Below are 14,734 nucleotides of genomic sequence, written 5' to 3'. Positions count from 1 at the left end.
CTCCAACAGTAACTCAGCCATGCCAATACTTTGATTTTACCCTTTGAGACCTGGAGCAGAGAATCCATTTAAGCCATACCTGGAAGTCTGACCTACAGAAAATGTACAATAATAATAAATGAGTGTTTGAAGTCATTAAGTTTGTAGTAATTTGTTATGTGGCAATACAAAACTAACACACATCTATTTTTCCTTTAGGCTTCAGCTCAGAAAACTTTCGTTAATCCTACTTCTTCCTCTCCACGCCAAGTTGAGTAACCTTCTGAAGCCTGGAATATCCTACACAAATCTCTATTATTGGGCCTATCACGTTCCACCACCATTATGTGCTTAACTGGTCTCACCTGCTCTGATGAGCTTACTGAAGGCAGACAGTGTCTCAACCTATTATCCTCAAAACACAGTCTAACACCGAGTCTAGCTCAACAAATATCTGCTGAATGAAGGCACGAATGCAAAGTTCAAGAACAGTATGTTCTGCCTGGCAGATTTCACATTCAAAGTTATCACGGATATCTTTGTGCAATTAATAAGGTAGCACCCTGGTAAAATGTACTATAGCCCGTGCTTCTCAAACTTTAGCATGCATATGACCACCTGAGAATCTTGTTAAAAGGCAGATCTTGATTCCATAGGTCTGTCTGGAGTGGGGCCTGACACTAAGAGTTTCCAACAAGCCCCCAGGTGATGATTCTGCTGAAGGTCTGTGGGCCACACAATGAGCCAAAGGTCTGTCATTACCAGAGGGGGGCGGGGGTGCATGGGAAAGCAATAACCCAGTCCTATCCACCTCTCTTGTGCTGCATGCAAAATGATGAACTGAATAAGATCTAATTTTCTATGATAGCTCTTTACCCCATTCAATACATGGGAAATTTACATAATTCAAAACAACAAGTCTTTTCTCATAAAGGTTGTACTGCAAAAAACTGAAATGGTAACAAAAAATAGTATTCAAGAGTTGATTATGTGAGCACGACAGCTACTGAAGCATTTTTATAATCACTGTATCATTCAAATATAAAAAGAAATATACAATAAGCTGTCTGTCACTCAGTTAGTGGACTAGGGTGTTTGGTTAACACTTCTTTATTTGCTATTGAAATTCTGCCTAGATAGAAGAAATACAGTCCTCAAAAAAAATAAATTACTTCTCACTTCAGAGTTATATTACCCAACTTCTTTATGTGCATATGTTTTTTAGATGTATCAAGGTTATAGATATACACATCAAAGATCATAATTTTATATTTCAAAATAAATTTGCATTTCCCTTATTATATACTGACCTAACTTTTTAACAATTTTGCAAATAAGAAAGGATTTAATATCATACAGTAGTGCAGAAAAAAATGCTGAATTCGGAGCAGGGTAACCTAAGGCCGAATCCCAACCCCACTCGTAAAGTGCTGATTTCTCTGGACCCGATGAACAAATGACACATGCTCTCTGGACCTGACTTCTCTTGTCTGTAAAATAAAGGGACTGGACTCAATGTTCTCCAGAGCTCCTTCTAGCCTTTAACACTCTTTGCTTCTGTCTGAGTTAATGAATCATTTCATAAATGTAATAAATCATCACTGTTATTAACAAATAGATAATTTTTTTAAACCAAAAGAAAAAAATTAGCAGTTTATCCAATCCTCACAGACAGAACATGTAAGGAAATCACATGAATTGAGAAAAATAAAACCATTACTATTTCTCAGGTTTTGAACTTTAGTTCTCAAAACTGAAAATAAAGTTTTAGGGGAAAAAAACAGTGCTCTAAAAAATAGGAGAGAGTGATTTGAGGAACAGAAAATAAGTCTGTGCAATGGTACAATTCCATTTGTCAATTTTAAATCCATCATTTTGGAAGAGAGGATTGTGAGATGGGAAAAACCACGAAAATGGCCCTGGAGGCATCATATACTTTACTACAAGTTACAGTGATGTTTTCTAATTAATCAGTGTCTACATTTCCCTGACTATGAATTCCAATCAGGGAAGCAAAACATGGGGTTTTCACCACCGACTTGTGTTGGGCAGTTTGAAGTCATTGCCCTGGAACTGTCAGAGAGTGCCCCCCCTTCCTGTACTGTCAGACAGTCCCTGGAGCAATGAAAGACTCTGGGGCACCCTGCTGTTCCTCCTCCATCAGAACAGAGGGTGAAATCTGCCGGTTTCATGAACTACAGAAAACACTGAAATCCTATTTAATAACTCCAGTAATAAACTACCATGTAAATTTCACCTGCTGCTTCAAGCCCACTTTTCAAATTCTCTTTTGGTGTGATCCAATGTGGGATATAAACTGAAGAGAAATGAAACTAGCCTTTCAGATGAAAATTCAGGGAAGGATTACTTTCCATTGCCCTACTGGAAATCAGATGCAGACAGAGAGAAGGAAATGCTCTCATTTTGTTCAAACACTCATTAACACAGCTAGTCTCTAAATGAAATCTCTCTACAGTATTTGTACTAATCATGTATTTTTAAAATTTTTCTATATTTTATGATGCCCTGACATTTGGGGACTTTTGGACAGAGGAGGGATTGTTTCTCTGAGAGAGAGCTAATTCGTAGCGATAGCAAACAACTTGCTGGCATTTCAGGTCTTTGATATGCCAATCAACCAATGCGGCTCACGGCCCACTGCCTCTTTTTGTCAGGCTCTGGCAGTCTGGGACACCGCCCTCCTGCCCTAAATCGGCCAGGTATTAGACAAGCAGAGATGGCCCCTATAGCTAAAGACCAAGGAAACTATTCGACCCAGACCATCCTACACCTGTTTCTCTTGCTTACCCTGCCTTGCCCATTCTTTGCTCCCTTTAAAAAAACCCAATAAACAGTTCTGGCCAAGATGGAGGTGTAGGTAGAAATCCTTCATTTCCTTACACAACCAAAAGATAGATACCAACCAATCTAAAATCAATAAACAACCAGAAGTGCCAGAAAATCAAATGGCATGGAACTCCAACAACCAAGGAATTAAAGAAAAAGTCAACCACAACAATTGGAGAGGTAAGAACCCACAACAACACAGCAGACCACTCGGGAGAGGCCTGCTCAGAAAAACCACAGCAAGGTAGCTGACTGCATGGGCGGGGCTGGCTGAAGGCAAAACTGAGACTCACAGCTGACTGTGGACTACAGCAGTTGCCGAAGTGGGAGAAACTCCCAGTGTCACATGAGAATTCATTGGAAAGTGGGCTAGAGCCAAGCAGGCAAGCTGCATTGTTCCCTCTCTGGCCCCTACCCCACAGGCGGTGCCACAATGCAGCAAGGAGGGTTGCCCCTATGGGGTGAATACCTAAGGCCACGCCCCCTTACAACTTCACAGATGCCCTGAACAAAGAAATAGGGCCCAAATGAAGGAACAGAGCAAAACTTCAGAAAGAGAGCTAAGCAATGATGAGATAGCCAACCTATCTGATGGAGAATTTAAAGCCCTGGTAATCAAAATGCTCACAGAACTTACTGAGCTCAGTTGAAAAATGAAAGAACAAATGAAAGATACCCAAAATGAAATACAGCAAAATATTCAGGGAACCAACAGTGACAGGAAGGAAACCGGGACTCAAAGCAACAATTTGGAACAAAAAAGAAAAATAAACATCCAACAGGAACAGAATGAAGACACAAAATTCAAAAAAGTGAAGAGAGACTTAGGAACCTCTGGGACAGCCTGAAATGTTCCAATATCCGAATTATAGGGGTGCCAGAAGGAGAACAACAGCAAGAAATTGAAAACTTATTTGAACAAATAATGAAAGAAAACTTCCCCAATCTGGTGAAAGAAATAGACTTCCAGGAAGTCCAGGAAGCTCAGAGAGTCAGTCCCAAAGAAGTTGGACCCAAAGAAGAACACACCAAGGCACATTATCATTAAGTTACCCAAGATTAAAGACCAAGAGAGAATCTTAAAAGCAGCAAGAGGAAAGGAAAGAGTTACCTACAAAAGAGTTCCCATTAGACTATCAGTTGATTTCTCAAAAGAAACCTTACAGGCAAGAAGGGGCTGGAAAGAAGTATTCAAAGTCATGAAAGGCAAGGACCTACATCCAAGATGACTCTATCCAGCAAAGCTATCATTTAGAATGGAAGGGCAGATAAAGTGCTTCCCAGATAAGGTCAAGTGAAAGAAGTTCATCATCACCAAGCCCTTATTATATGAAATGTTAAAGGGACTTATCTAAGAAAAAGATCAAAAATATGAAAAACAAAATGACAACAAACTCACCACTATCAATAAATGAACCTAAAAGGAAAAAAATGAAAACAAAAACTAAGCAAACAACTAGAACAGGAACAGAATCAAAGAAATGGACATCCCATGAAGGGATTTCAGTGGGGAGGGCGAAGGGAGGAATAGGGGGGAAAAGGTACAGGGAAGAAGAAGCATAATTGGTAGGCATAAAATACAGGGTGAGAGATCAAAAATGGTATAGGAAAGAGAACTCAAAGAACTTATATGTACAACCCATGGACATGAACTAAGGTGGGGGGGGAATGCTGGAGGGTTGGGGGATGCAGGGTGGAGGGGGGATAAAGGGGAAAAAATTGGGAAAACTGTAATAGCATAATCAATAAAAAAATACTTTAAAAAATAACAATTAAAAATAAATAAAAAGCACAATAAAGGTTTTTTGCCTACATTTTCCCTTCACTCCTTCTGCTTCCTGACCAACTTTGGTCCTTCCCCTAATGGTCCTCCACGGTGTGATGTGCCCCCTACTCTTGGGAAATGTGAGCTACAAACTCTCTTTTCAATGGCAGTTGTCTCTTGATCTGTTAGCCTCCCCATACCTGAATAAAATAAAATAAATTGCTGGTGTATTTTAAAATGGTATTTCCTAAGACTTACACAAAAAACAAAAAGAAAGGAAAAATATCTAAAATAGCCTCATAACACCTTTCTATGAGTCCCCCACATATAAATGAATTTCATTGGCTGATGCAAACTATTATCAGTCATGTATAGGGCAACAAAATGATAAAAAAAATTAGAACTACTGAAGATCAGAAACTAAAAAGAAAAAGAAAAACTAAAATAATCCCACCCTAAACAATTTCTCAATATCTGTTTAAGTCTATTACAAAATAAATTTCATTACACTATGCCCAGTTGAAGGCAACCATGGCCTACTTGTCCGTCTATCAAGTACAACTGCCACAATATCAAGTATAACCTCCTGCTCCGCCTTCAAGACCCTCTAAGCTCGACCACCCAGATCCACCCTACTCATCTTACTACTACCTCTTATGTTCCATAGCTCAGAGTTATTGAAATGGAAAGACCCTTAAAGATCTTCTAATCTAAGATTCTTGTTCTACAAACAAAGGAGCTGAGCCCCCAGTTTGGTGAAGGACTTGTCCTTGGTCAGAGAACCAATATCACCAGCGCCAAAAACTAAAATGCAAATATTCTGACCCCACAGCCCAACACTCACTTTAAGAAACTGCCAAGAGCAACATCTGCTCAAGTCATTATAATCTCATCATGTATCACATATGTCATATTTGCTTTCAACCCCATACCTTTGCTCTTGCTGCTCCTTGGCCCAGATGACCTCTGCTATACCCTTCAACTTCCTCACCTCTCAAGTTTAGTTGCCTAGAGGGAGCACCTAGATGTTAAAATGCAAATAAGTTGTATTCTCTCATGTAACATTTTGCCAGGTTAGATTTAAGAGCCATTTGTTACAATAGAATTAAATATGCATAAATAAATATTTTACTTATTAAATAAATATAATAATTAAACATGTACATCTTACATAATTTTTATCCTTCAAGGTCAGACACAAGCCCTGAATGATCCCACCTTCTTCTGAAGGTTGAATGTGCCTTAGAGCACTAATGTGCTTAAGTACTTAGTTGTACTGCATTACTCTAGATAAGTTACTGCTCTTTCATTCAGCAACACTAAAACCCTTTAGACAATATATAATGTCTTGTATTTCCATTTATCAAAGCTCATAATTCACCAGTTACATATAGATTCATAGATTTTGATGCATTCAGAGGGAGAGGAAGAATGGTTGCTAACATTTTTTCATTATCAGATATTTATATACACAGTTAGAGACCACATACTCTATACTTGTATAGACGAATAAAGTTTCTTTTCTTATTTGAGAAAGTTGCATTTTAAGAAATTTGATATTTTATAGCCTACATATACTTTTTATGCCCAGAACACCCATGTACACAGCAAACATCTATGAAATCACCTTGGAAATAAAAAAAAAGGCTTAGTTTCCTTCTTATCACATCCCAGTCAATTCTAAAGGAAGGTGGTGGGTGCAAAGGTGGGCAAACGGCACCAAAAATAACACTTGCGTTTGTTTTGGATGTTGGGAGAAAGCATACGTTAAGAAGTCTAACAGGGGAGAACCAAGATGGCGGCATAGGTAGACACACTGCGCCTCCTCGCACAACCAGAACTGACAGAGAATCGAACAGCAAGGGGGACCAACACCAAGAAAATAGAAAATAACCATTCATCCAGACTGGTAGGAGGGGCGGAGACGGGCACCGGGGTGGAGAGGACTCGCGCGGCTGTGGCGGGACTGAGACTGGCGGAGTGTGGGACAAATGGCGCAGGCAGTCCGAGCACTAGCAGACCCTGCGGCCCCACATTTGCACAGATAAACCCAGAAGGCTGGTCTCAGAGTGGCGGAGAACGGGGGAGGCAGAGCAGTGGGTAGCACCCCGCGGCACCACATTCGCCCACAGATAAACCTGATGAACGGCGGGGAGCGAGGCAGACCATGCAACCCAGGGCTCCAGCTCAGGGAAATAAAGCCTCAAACCTCTGATTGAAAACACCCATGAGGGTTGGGGCGGCAGCAGGAGAGACTCCCAGCCTCACAGGAGAGGTTGTTGGAGAGACCCACAGGGGCCTAGAGTATGCACAGGCCCACTTACTCGGGAACCAGCACCAGAGTGGCCCAGTTTGATTGTGGGTAGCGGAGTGAAAGATTGAAAGCCGGAGGAGAGTGAGGCGGGCGCCATTGCTCCCACTCGGCCCCTCCCCCGCGTACGGCGTCACAGCGCAGCAACCAGCATTACCCCTCCCTGGTGAACACCTAAGGCTCCGCCCCTTAAAGTAACAGACACGCCAAGACAAAAAAAAAAAAATGGCCCAAATGACAGAACACTTCAAAGCTCCAGAAAAAATACAACTAAGCAACGAAGAGATAGCCAACCTATCGGATGCACAGTTCAAAGCACTGGTTATCAATATGCTCACAGACTTGGTTGAATCTATTAGAAAAACAGATGAAAAAATGAAGCCTATGCTAAGAGAAACAAAGGAAAATGTACAGGGAACCAATAGTGATGAGAAGGAAACTGGGACTCAAATCAATGGTGTGGACTAGAAGGAAGAAACAAACATCCAACCAGAAAAGAATGAAGAAACAAGAACTTGGAAAAATGAGGAGAGGCTTAGGAACCTCCCGGACGCCTTGAAACGTTCCAACATCCGAATTATAGGGGTGCCAGAAGGAGAAGAGGAAGAACAAAAAATTGAAAACTTATTTGAACAAATAATGAAGGAGAACTTCCCTAATCTGGCAAAGGAAATAGACTTCCGGGAAGCCCAGGAAGCTCAGAGAGTCCCAAAGAAGCTGGACCCAAGGAGGAACACGCCAAGGCACATCATAATTACATTACCCAAGATTAAACGCAAGGACCTACATCCAAGATTACTGTGTCCAGCAAAGCTATCATTTAGAATGGAAGGGAAGATAAAGTGCTTCTCAGATAAGGTCAAGTTAAAGAAGCTCATCATCACCAAGCCCTTATTATATGAAATGTTAAAGGGAGTTACCTAAGAAAAAGAAGATCAAAAATAGGAACAGTAAAAATGACAGCAAACTCACAGTTATTAACAGCCACACATAAAACAAAAACGAGAGCAAACTAGGCAAACAACTAGAACATGAGGGTTGTCATTAAGGGAGTGGGAGGGGGAGAAGGGGGTAAAGGTACAGAGAATAAGTAGCATAGATGATAGGTGGAAAATAGACAGGGGGAGGGTAAAAATAGTGTAGGAAATGTAGAAGCCAAAGAACTTATAAGTATGACCCATGGACATGAACTATAGGGGGGGAATGTGGGAGGGAGGGGGGTGGGCAGGATGGAGTGGAGGGGGGGAATGGGACAACTGTAATAGCATAATCAATAAATATATTAAAAAAAAAAGAAAAAAAAAAAAGAAGTCTAACAGGGCAGGGAAGCACTTGACTTCAAGACTATGGCAGCGCCATAAAGACCAGCATGATAAGTGGAGGTTCATCCACTCAGTAGGTTATAGAAAACAAAGACATCACAAATTTTAAGGTAAAGGGGCACTCTTTCAGATGCTGTCACAGAAAGTATAGATTGGGATGATTTCTTTAAAGGATGATCTAAAAGGCTTATCAAAAATTTAAATACACATATTCTTCAGGACAATTCTACTGGTAAAATTTTACCTATGAACCAACTACAGAAGTATACCAACATATATGAAAGAACATTGGTTGTAATATTGTGTATAACAAAAATAAAAATCATCTAAATGTTTACAGTAGGACATTTTTAAAATAAATTATGATCCATTCACAGAAGGAAATACTGTGCACCATTGAAAACAATGACAAGATCTCAATCTCCAAGATATACAGGCTTGAGTTGGAAAAAGCAAGATACAGAACAAAAAGCAGAATGTGAGCCCACTTGGACACATGTATGGATGTATGTATGATGTATGTGTGAATATGGGCATAAAGGGTTTAGGGGGGTTTTAGCTTTTGTTGTCATTGTTTTTGATTCCTATATAGGTACAAAAGAAAATATAAACAGCAGTCACCCTTTAGGAAAAGAGTTGGAGGTTAGCATGTGTGTTAGTAGGTACAAAGAATTTACATTCTTATTTTAATACCTGTCTGTACTATTTGAATTTTTAACTATGTGCCTCCATTTTGAAAGATATAAATAAATATTTTTGAAGTTCTATGAAGAAACAGAGAGAAAATATTAGTCTAGGAAGACACCAATGACACACAGTAAGATCAGCATGTAAAAATTATTTGATATCCAAGATATTAAATTACTGTCTCAAAAGCAGATGTTTAGAATGCATCCAACTGTTAATTAGTTTGATGTTTTATTTAATCTGCCATGTTATTTTGCTTGGTTGACTGAAAATGTCACTTATAAAATCACAAGGGTAACACAGAACGTAAAGGATGTTACTGACATTTCAATCACAATTCAAACAAGATTATAGTGATCGAACTCAAACAGGACTGAACCCCTTTCTCTCCAGTGCATGCAGCCGCAGAAGTGAACCTGCTTAACTGTATCGAACTATAAATTTACCTCATGAAAAAGGACACAGTAACTGGCAATGAGCCTCAAACTGACAGTGCGATGCACAATTCGTCCTAAATGTACATTTTTTAAAAGATTTCATTTATTTAATTTTTAGAAAGAGAGAAAGAAGGAGAGAAACATCAAACGTGTGATTGCCTCTCACATGCCCCAACCTGGGGGACCTGGCCCGCAACCCAGGCACATGCCCTGACTGGGTATCGAAGCTGCGACCCTTTGGTTTGCAGGCTGGCGCTCAATCCACTGAGACTTGCCAGCCAGGGTTACATCTTTTCAATTATCTCATGTGGACATCCTTTAGAATAATTACATGTTCCAAAGACCTCAAAACTCAAATTAGCAATATTTTTGGCCCTCTAAGTCATTGTCTTACTATTGATCAAAGAAGCCCATTTGCGTGAAGGTGTCATTAACACTGAGAAAATCATTCAATAGATAGTTATAGAAATCCAGCTATGCGAGGCACCACGCTGGAACAGTGCCTAAGTGTTGAGCGGTTCTGGAGTTCAACAAGGGAAGATCCCAAGTGGGATGGAAATAATGATAAAAGCATCAGCGTTGAGTCAGAAACTGAATGGGGTGTAAGAGAAAATTGGGGTTTGTGCCAATACAAAAGAGACAGCAGGTTAAATATCCGCGTTGTAAGGCAAAATAGCTGAAGTGCTATGAAGGGGCAGTAATAATTTAAAGAGAAATGATAGTAAGAAAAGGAAGAAAATATGTTGGAAAAAAGAGGTGGTCTCAAATATTAAACTAAAAAAATTAATAAATATGCAACAGCCATTATCACTTATAACTACAGCACAATTAATAGGTGAGATGTGTCTAGCTGTTTCCCTAGGACAGTGTTCTCAAACCTGAGCCTGCATCAGAACCACGTGGAGGGCTTGGTAAACCCCACCCCCAGAGTATCTGAGTCACCCAGTCTGGGGGAGGCCAGGGATTTGCATTTCTAACAACTGCCCCCCACCCCGCCCCTCTTCCCCCTCCCCCTGCCCCGCCCCTCTTCCCTCCTCCCTCTGCCCCGGGTGATGCTGATGCTGCCAGTCTGAAGACCACTGCTGGAGAATTAACTATCTAAAAATAACCTGGAACACATCAAATACTCTGTCTCTTCAGAGGGCATGGCACGGCAAACCAAAAGTACTGAAAAGAATGGCATCCTCACAAACCTGAGATAGGTGTAGGCCTCCCTAAGTCTGGTCCAAGCAACCTCTTAGACAGCAAGCTCTCCAAGATACATTTAGAGCACTAAACTCTCATGGAACTAGTCTAGGAGATTAAACCAATCTGGACCTCAAGGGGAACTGGACCTCAGCCCCACATTAACCACCCCACCTCCCAGTGAGGCTGATCCTGAGAGGGGTGGGAAGAAAAACTGCTCTATAGCTTGACACAGACCTATATTTAACAACTCAAAACCAAATACACATTATATCATCACCTGACATGTCTCCTGTAATGTATGGAGTTCAACAAACCACACCTAACCTGGCACTGAACCAAAGAATTTATAACACTGTGTCACTTCGCCAACTGCGACGTATGAATGAATGCATAACCAAGATCCACATGAAGTCCCCCGCACCCATGTCCAAATAAGTAATGAGAGCCTGTGACACAATGAGAAGGCCCTAACCGCCTGCTAATCTGAACACAGTCACCACCGAGTTCTCCTGCTGTCTTCTGCCCACCTTGAATATGTAGGAATACAAGATGTTGTCACAAGGAAACAGCACAGCTAACTAAAGGCATGATGCACACTATACCCTCTAGCTGTCAAGATGCCCTGTGAGGTGTTTTTTAGATACGATTCACATTTAAACACTAGACTGAGTAAAGCAGGTTACCCTCTACTATGTGGATAGGCCTCATCCAATCAGTTAAAGGCCTTATGAGATAAAAGACTGATTTCACCTGAGGAAGAGGGAACGCTGCCTCCAGACTGCCTCTGCAATCAAGACGGCAACATCAACTCTCTTCTGGGCGTCCACCCCGCCTCCCTGCCCTGTAGAGTTCAGACTTGCCAGCCCCACAGTTTCATGAGTCAATTCTTGGAAATAAAGCTCAATCTCTCTTTCTCCGTCAGTATGTATATACACATACAGATGCATACGATTGATCATTATCGAGAGGGGACAGAAACTGTGAACAGCGAATGTGACAGGACTGCCAGCTACTCCTAGTAGTTCTGTTTCTCTGGACACCCTGATAAATACAACACTCTGTAGTTCACAGTCTCTTTCCCTGACTTGACAATGATCAATTACCTCCATCTTTCTAAAACAAAAGGTCTCCTTTCACTTTTAAAACACACCAGACTGTAATGGCACTTATATTCTATACCACTATACATAAAACTCAACCAGAATGAATCAGTTTCCACTGACTGACAAAACACCTCCACCGTGGTTACACTAACTACACAATCACCGTGTGAATTCCCACCCTGAGCACAAACCAAAGGAAGGGTTCAGGAACCGACGACATCTTACCAAGCACCCATCCTGATTCTGATGCTCTTTGGAATCCATGCTAAGCTTCCTTTTCCTGTTGGGCTGTTTCATTGCCGCTTTAGCACTCCTTAGCAGTGTTTTTCTGCAAAATAGTGCCACATGGGAAGTTCAGAGGTTTTTGTTCCTTTAGAAGTACAAAAACAAAACCAAAAATAAAAACATGCTTTCAATCACACTTCTTATAATTGGTTGCCATAAATACCTTGATAAATGAGTTGACATAAAAATTTCAGTGTTGATTTTATAGCCCCTAGTGTAATATTAAATTAATGGGGAAAAGAGATGAGTTTTCTACCTCATCTAGAATTTATATCACAAAGAAAATAGGTATTATTTCTTTTGGTCTTATCTGTCAAAAATTTATGGTTTTTTACTTAGCTGACCTAACCAATCAGGGTTCGCTGTACTCTGCCTGTACAGATTCTATACTCACATGATCTGACCGTCTTCACGTGTCAAAGCAACGGTAATCTTGGTAAGAGGTCTTAGTCATACAAGGCATAGCCCTGCAATCTGGAACAGAGAAAATAACATTTTTTTACCAAATTTATCAAGGCCATTCTGCAGTACATTAATAAACAGTGGTAGACAGTCTTCAAAAAATTATTAGGAATGAGTTTTCTGGGTAGAGCAGGCTCACCATTTGGAGAACCAACCACTCACTAGTACTATTCAAGTATCATTTGAGTTATAATTCAAAAAGTCATTCATTTTGAATAATCGTAACTACAACAGACATGTAATTTTTAAAAAGTTTAATAGACCTAAACCATTTACAGTCCCAAATATTTTAGAATCATATATCCAACTTCTTCCCTGATATTTCCACCGGAAGAAATGACCCTAAATGTTACAAACTGAATATATACAAAACCGAGTTCCTCATTTCCCCTCTCACTGCCTCCCAATTCTACCCTCTCTTCCTGATGGCACTAATAGCACTACTGGCCACTCATCTGCCCGCATCTGCCCCTTACAGTTGTTCACACTGCGCACTACACAGGAGCATCAAGCTAAGAGGCACATGGAAGCTAAAATCCACCCTGGGCTCTGCACACATGCCTTTTTCCCTGCTAGAGGGTTATTACATCTGCCAGGAAGAAAACACATCTTTTTCTAATTCAAACAAAGACATTTTGGGGGCTAATGTCAGCCTGACTTTGCCTGAACCAAAGGCCTAGGAGTTAATATCATTTCATCCCTATAGTCTGTCACCAGGTTCTGCTGAGTTTTAATCTACCGAACATCTTTTGAATTCATCTTCTCCCTCTATTCCTATTCATTCCCTGGCCACTTCCAATCTTATGCTCCAGTCAACCCTAGAGTCTTGCAGAACTTTGGAAGACTTACATGCTTGCTGCTTCTCAGATCCACACTTCTTCTAGTCCCTCAACCTTGTAATACTTTCCCTACTACTCACCCAGCCCTTTTTCAACCTCTCTCTTACTCATCCTGTATGAGTCAACTAAGAGACTTCACATCCTTGAGAAAAAACTTCCTTACTTACTACTTCCTGCTCCCAATGGACCAAGTGTATCTTACTTAAAATTCATTGTATCTATACTTATTTTTGCCACAGCATTAAACACGTTATGCTGTATTTTTATTTGTAGATATTTCTCCGTTTATGACGAAAATTGTGAGCCTAATTCTCCACTGTCTAGATCAGCGATTTTCAACCAGTGTGCTGTGGCCACAAGAATTTTTAAAGCATGCAATACCTAACTATTCAGTCAGGGGTCCTGACATCGTTTCCCTCAGATTGTCAAATAAAAAAATAACAACAGCCAACACAACAAGAGCCATCTGGTGTGCATGAATCAAAATTATACCTGTTTTTTGTCAGATCAGCAAAATACATATTTTTGGCATGCCACAGCATTTTAGTAATTCGTTTACGTGTGCCATGGGAGGAGAAAGGTTGAAAATCGCTGGTCTAGACAGTACTTGGCTCACAGCAGACTCTCAATGTGTTTGTTCCAACCGTGTAAGAATGTCTCTGAATTACAGAGGCCTCAAATATTTGAGTACAATGAATATTAGTTTTTGATCCATACATTACTCCTTTTAGAAAGCCTTATGACTAGAGTGAGCATAGGTCTTAAACTTAACTCATTTCTCTTTCTCTTTTATACATAAAAAACAAAAAACACTTCCTCATATCCATTTGCTTCTAGTCAAATGATATTTTTGTCCTTAACACAGGAACTTACCTACTAAATTCAATAACATCAGTCATTTTACAGCATGTAAATACAATATCACACCTAACTGCCAGTGACACTCTGAACATCTATGCAAATGAACAGCTTAGACTTGATGTGTTTAGCAACATATGACTGCACAAGACATAAGCATTGCCAACGTTGCCTTGCATTTCACAACTAGCAATACTCAAGGGCTGGTCGAAGTTCGGTATTAAAAAGTTAAAAACCCTTGCAATTTAAAGTGTAGTCAATAAGATAAACAAACATGACATACTTTTAGCTAGACAAACAAAAAAAAGATAAAATTTAAATTACTAAAATCAGAATGAGAGCAGTTACATCAGTAATAATCTTATGTAAATAAAAAGGATTGTAAAGAGAAACTATGTTGAACTTCCTCACCTATTTAAATCATCTAGAGCTAATAGTAAATTCAACTTGCAGTCAGGCCCAGCCTTTTCCTTCAACATCACTAGCAAATTTTTGCTTATAATCCATTATAATCTCATGAGGTCTATCAGTGACCAAAATGTTGGTATGTGATGCATGACTGTATGTAAAAAATCCTAAGGAATCAACTAAAAAAATATTAGAACTGTAAGTGAGTTTAGCAAGGTTCAGAATACAAGATCAATATATAAA

The 14,734-nt window shown here is 40.0% G+C and overlaps 1 protein-coding gene across 1 annotated transcript in view; it reads right to left on the bottom strand.

Moving 5' to 3' along the window:
* L3MBTL4 (L3MBTL histone methyl-lysine binding protein 4) overlaps positions 1-14,734 on the bottom strand; it is a 413,756-nt gene that overhangs the window by 323,720 nt on the left and 75,302 nt on the right. The window contains exons 2-3 of the mRNA XM_053913420.2: positions 12,319-12,398; positions 11,865-11,967 (exon numbers count right to left, since the gene is read on the bottom strand). Coding sequence (XP_053769395.1) covers positions 11,865-11,936 — 72 coding nt within the window. The 5' untranslated portion in view covers positions 11,937-11,967; positions 12,319-12,398. The remainder of the gene's footprint in view (positions 1-11,864; positions 11,968-12,318; positions 12,399-14,734) is intronic.

Source organism: Desmodus rotundus, chromosome 10 (assembly GCF_022682495.2).
Source record: "Desmodus rotundus isolate HL8 chromosome 10, HLdesRot8A.1, whole genome shotgun sequence".
In the NCBI taxonomy this organism is placed as follows: Eukaryota; Metazoa; Chordata; class Mammalia; order Chiroptera; family Phyllostomidae; genus Desmodus; species Desmodus rotundus.
The sequence above is the reverse complement of the archived record's forward strand: the minus strand, read 5'-3'. Positions and strand labels throughout refer to the sequence as shown.